The sequence below is a fragment of the Peromyscus maniculatus genome, chromosome 1 (genome assembly GCF_049852395.1).
Source record: "Peromyscus maniculatus bairdii isolate BWxNUB_F1_BW_parent chromosome 1, HU_Pman_BW_mat_3.1, whole genome shotgun sequence".
NCBI classification, from domain to species: Eukaryota; Metazoa; Chordata; class Mammalia; order Rodentia; family Cricetidae; genus Peromyscus; species Peromyscus maniculatus.
The window spans coordinates 113929729-113935133 of NC_134852.1; the positions used below are offsets into that span (position 1 = coordinate 113929729).

The 5405-nt window shown below is 41.0% G+C and overlaps 1 protein-coding gene across 2 annotated transcripts; it reads left to right on the forward strand.

Annotated features, from left to right (window-relative positions):
• The first annotated feature begins 1184 nt into the window (after positions 1-1184).
• Positions 1185-4578, forward strand: LOC102927478 (olfactory receptor OR51C1-like). 2 transcript variants are annotated; one of them, XM_015986862.3, is made up of 2 exons: positions 1185-2105; positions 4552-4578. In XM_015986862.3, the coding sequence occupies exons 1-2, from the start codon at positions 1185-1187 to the stop codon at positions 4576-4578; spliced, it is 948 nt and encodes a 315-aa protein (XP_015842348.3). The 2 variants fall into 2 exon arrangements, with proteins under 2 accessions (XP_015842348.3, XP_006993397.3); XM_006993335.3 differs by lacking the exon at positions 4552-4578 and having other exon boundaries at positions 1185-2129.
• The last annotated feature ends 827 nt before the right edge of the window (positions 4579-5405 follow it).

Consider the following 5405-nt stretch of genomic DNA (forward strand, 5'->3'; position numbering starts at 1 on the left):
CTCACTCTAACATTAATACTCCTTTGAAAAGTAGAAAACCATGGCATTTGCTAAGGTGATTCTGCTTCAGTGATTTTCCACAAGCTTCCAATGTGTTGTTAGTTCTTAGTGAGGTCATCTTTAAATCATCTTTCTGCAGGCAGAATTTTCCTTAAACATAATTAGGTTTCCAATTGCTACCTGTGTAAACAAACCTTTTCCTTCTATCACCCAGGATGGTTTATTTGTGTAGACTTATTGGTTCTTTTCTTACATTTAGATTTTTTACATTGACAGTTGTGTTATCTTTATTTAGTCATCATTAGAAAAATCTTTGATACTGTCTTATTCTCCAAGTTTTCACTGGGCGTTAATGGACTGACAAAGTGTAATGGCCCCTAGGATTTTGGATCAGAAATTGAGAAGTTGTGAAAAGTGGGGAAGATTAACTTTTATTGTGCAGAGATACCCTATCAGCAATGTCAACCACCATAGAACTGGAAGATACTTCTGTTACTTAGTTAAAAGTTTGTTATGTTTTTGTCTTTTGTATGTATGGGTGTACATGTATGTCTGCAGGTATGCACATGCATGTGTATACTTGAACATGTGCCATAGATGTAGAAGAAGGTCAAATGACAGCTTGCTGAAGTAGGTTATCTCCTTCTACCCTGTAGGTTCTTGGGATTGAATTTAGGTCATCAGGCTTGACTCCACTTGCCTTTACCAACAGAGCCATCTTGCCAGCTTATTTTTTTTTTCCCCGAGAGAGAGTTTCTCTGTGTGTAACTTTGGCGCCTTTTTAGAGCTCACTCTGTAGCTCAGACTGGCTTTGAACTCTCAGAGATCCACCTGCCCCTGCCTCCCAAGTGCTGGGAATAAAGGTGTGTGCCACCTCGCCTGGCTTTAGTCTCCTTTTTAATGTCAGTACACAGACAGCCATACATAATCCAATGCAGATCTGCTGAAAACCTGGGTCTCTTCCCAGATGTTAGTGCTGTTTCTTCCCCCACTTCACCTGTGTTCAACTTCACATCTAATACAGTACTAAATGGCTTTCCCTTTCCACTGAAGATGAGGGACAGGAACTGGTTTTTTAGTGTTCCTAAACTGCATGGCATATAGTAGAGATGGGAAGCCTTTCTGTTCCTGTCATTATAGGATGTGTGCCTTCCTCCCGAGAGCATCTGCTTCCTTAAGTCACTATGCCACCCTTCAACCAGAGCACTGCCCAGCCGACTGTCTTCTTCCTCACTGGCATTCCTGGGCTTGAGACCTCTCAAGCTTGGATCTCCATCCCTTTCTGCTGTCTATATGCCATCGCCATCTCTGGGAACAGCATGATCCTCTTTGTCATCATCACCGAGTCAAGCCTCCATGAACCCATGTACTATTTCCTGTCCATGCTGTCTTTCACAGACCTGGGTCTGTGCCTTTCCACGTTGGTAACTGTGTTGGGCATTTTCTGGTTCAATGTTCGAGAAATTAGCTTTGATGCCTGCATCGGCCAGATGTTCTTTATCCATGGCTTTACATTCATGGAGTCCTCAGTCCTTCTGGTGATGTCCTTTGACCGCTTCATTGCCATCTGGAACCCCCTGAGATATGCTGTGATCTTAACCAATTCACGGATCATTGCGGTGGGTTTTGCAATTGTAATTAGGGGAACCACAGCTCTTGTTCCTTTACTCCTGCTCCTCAAGCGTCTGTCTTTTTGTCGTAGTCACGTGCTCCATCATTCCTATTGCTTCTATACTGACGTGATGAAGCTTTCATGCTCAGACACCAAGGTCAACAGTGCCTTTGGTCTGACCCTTGTCATCTGCTATGCAGGCTTGGACTCTGTCTTGATCCTTCTCTCTTATGTTCTGATCATCCACTCTGTGCTCTGTATCGCATCCAAGGAGGAGCGGAAAAAGGCATTTGGCACCTGTGTCTCCCATCTCAGTGCTGTTGCCATCTTCTACATTCCTATGATCAGCGTGTCATTGGTGCATAGGTTTGCGAGGAATGCTCCTCCGTTTGTGCACGCTCTAATTGCCAATGTTTACCTGCTCATCCCTCCTGTAATGAATCCCATAATCTATAGTGTGAAGACCAAACAAATTCGTAAGGCCATGCTTAAAGTATTCTTCATCAAGTCATCTTAGGAAAGTTTTAGAGTTCTTTCTTTAAAGAGACTTTTCCATGAATTTCTGTGTTTGATTATTCACTTGTGTGATTTAACACTGTAGCTTGAAAGAGCCTGTTAATAATAACACGTTTTTTAATTCTGATGATCTTGTAATTTCCTCATACAAAGTTTTAGACTCTGAGTTCCCTAATGAGAGAGATATCATGTTATATAGTTATTATCCTATTATTATTGCTGTACCTGGTACAATATTGTAAAAATATGTTTATGTTCATTGGTAAATTGATTTTAGTCCTCTAGATTATGTAACTATTAATGGTTTGTATAGCACAGATCCTAAGAAATATATGTTTGACTAATTTTATAATTTACAGAATACTTTTAAAATGATTATTATTGCCAGTCAAACATATATAGTTGAATAAATTGAAATGGTCGAGTCACTAAAGAATCAATGAGAAACAAAAACTGATTGAAATGAGTATTTTTCTAGTTCTTTAAAAAAGCCTTGAGATCTCTTTGTTAAATGAACTAATATTTCAGTCTTACAAGATATGGTCATGTATTGTCTAAAATATATCTATAGGGAAACTTCCACTGTATCACATAATTATGCAACTTTCAGCTTAATATGAAATTTAAAAATAATATTCAGGAACTGAAAATGCTAACCTAATTGTATCACTATGCAATGAATACATATACTGAATTATTATTCTGTACCCCCATAATATCTTAATTAAAATGATTGATGAAAACTAAGTACTGTGATAAAGCTCTTATTTTGATATCTGTTTCCTCACTGGGCTGTCTATTCTGTGGGAGAAAGACTGTTCTGTTCTCTGTATCACTCTAGTGAAAACTTTGGAATATATCTTTATAGTGCTTTTTGAAAGAATTTGGTTGTCTATGGGGCAGTAATGACGACATCTTTCCAAAGTTTACAGAATCTTGAACTCACAGCAGCTATCTTTCCCTGCACAAGACCTACACAAGATCAGGACACTCAACATTCCAGCACAGATGGGGGAACTTTTACAAATGTGCTTTTATGGTTCTCAGATAAGCGGAGAAAGAATTACAACACCAGTTTCTTCACAGAAACTAAAGGAGCATGCAGTGAAGCCGGGGGAAGCCTCATCCTCTGGGGTCCACATCATCTCTATCTGGGGTTTCTAACAAAGAGATTTCAGAAAGCCCGAGACAGGTCTCTTCACATATGCTCTGTATCCTTGAGCAGAAGCCCTCTCCTCCCGAGATACCAAAGAACAACCTGTGTGTTTTAAGTAAAGCTGCTGCACTCAGGAAAACAATATACTTTCCTCTGTGGTTTCTTATAAGAATTAAAAGATTCTATTAACTTCATGGAGGTCTTCTTGATTCCTAAGGAAATGCAGGAAAATCAGAAATTTGTAACTTGGGGCCATCTATTCTAAGTGAGTTTAGTTGTGCTACATCACAATTGTCTTGCTGCATACAGGTAAATGCTCTCTTACAATTCAGAGTTTTCTGGGTGGTTTTGGAACATTCAAAATGGAATCTGATGTCAGCAGCCACTCCTGCCTATACACAGTGCTCCCATCATTGCCATTTTCCTGTGCCGTGATCATACACCTCCCATATTCTGTTGCTTGCTATCACATCGATTCTTTACAAATGCTGCCATTTTTAACCCCCACGTACCATTGCTGACCTACCAAACTTCATAAAAGTGGAATGTCGTGTACTCATTTGGAAAACTCAGTCTAGTTGATGGCAAAATTTCATGGGACCCGGGATTGCCCAGAATTCTAACAGTTTTGGTGAATCATTAGCCAGGGAGGAGACGACTCAAGATAGCTCAGCATAGAACCTTTAATACTGCGTTATAGTTTAGATGGGATACCATCATCTTAATGTAGGTAGATCAGTGTCAACAAATGATTGAGCAGAGAGGAGATTATTATGTATAACAAACCAGGGTCATTCGTAAACAATTCCAAATCTCTCTCTCTCTCTCTCTCTCTCTCTCTCTCTCTCTCTCTCTCTCTCTCTCTCTCTCTCACACACACACACACACACACACACACACACACACACATGGGGGGGGGCGAGGGTGAGAGGGAGAGAGGGAGAGGTGATAGTGTTTTGAAGACCATGAATGAGCTCCATAAATCATAGTTAAAATTTCTGGTCCAAGGCATGGGGATACATCATCTCAGTTGGTAGCATGCACAAAGCCCTGGTTTTGACCCACAACACTGAGTAAATGAGATGTGGTGGCAAAATTGGATGAAATGGCATATCCTTGCAATCCCAATACTCTAGAATTAGAGGCAGGAAATCAGAAATTCAGGGTTATTCTTGGTTACACGGAGTATTTGAGGCCTGCCTGAAATATATGACACTTTGTTCCATTTTATGGGAGGGACTTGGGGAGATACCTCAGTGTGTAAGAGATGTTGCTATGCAAGCGTGTTAACTGAAGTTTGGACCTCCAGTACCCATGTAAAAAGCCAACACTATGGAGGACGGATAGGGGATTTGTTGAGGCTTGCTAGCTGCCAGCCTTGCCCCAGGATCAGTAAGAGACCTTGTTTGAAGAGAATGAAATAAAGGGAGATAGAGAATACCCTTGAAGTCCTCCTCTGTCACATGTATGTGTATGCACAGGCATACCTCTTCAATCATGTGACTATATTAACACACACAGACACAGAAACACACACACACACACACACACACACACACACACACACACACACACACACACAGGCCCACACAGAGAGACATACACACAGACACCTGCAGAGAGACTCACACAGACAAACACACAGAGACACACATGTACACAGACACACACAGACACACACATACAGACACACACACACACACAGAGACACAGACACAGACACAGAAACACACACACACACACACACACACACACACACACACACACACACACACTTTATTTTTCCAAGCAATGTAACCTGAATAAGAATTTTTTGAAGTATAGGAGAGGGGAAGTGCTGAAGGTCATATCGTGAGGTCTTGAGGTAAGTTCAGAATCATTGGTCAGTTGCTTTCATTTCCTATAGTATAATGGAAGGTACTAATGTATAACGATCAGAGCCTGGAGCGAGGCCTCAGTGGTTAAGAGGACATAGTACTATTATTGAGAGCCTAAGTTTAGTTTACAGTATCCATGGTGAGGAGTCCACAGTAGGCTGTAACTCCTAATCCAGGAGGACCCCATGGCTGCAGCCTCTGTGGACACCTGCACTTGCATGCACAACCTGACCTCCTATACACT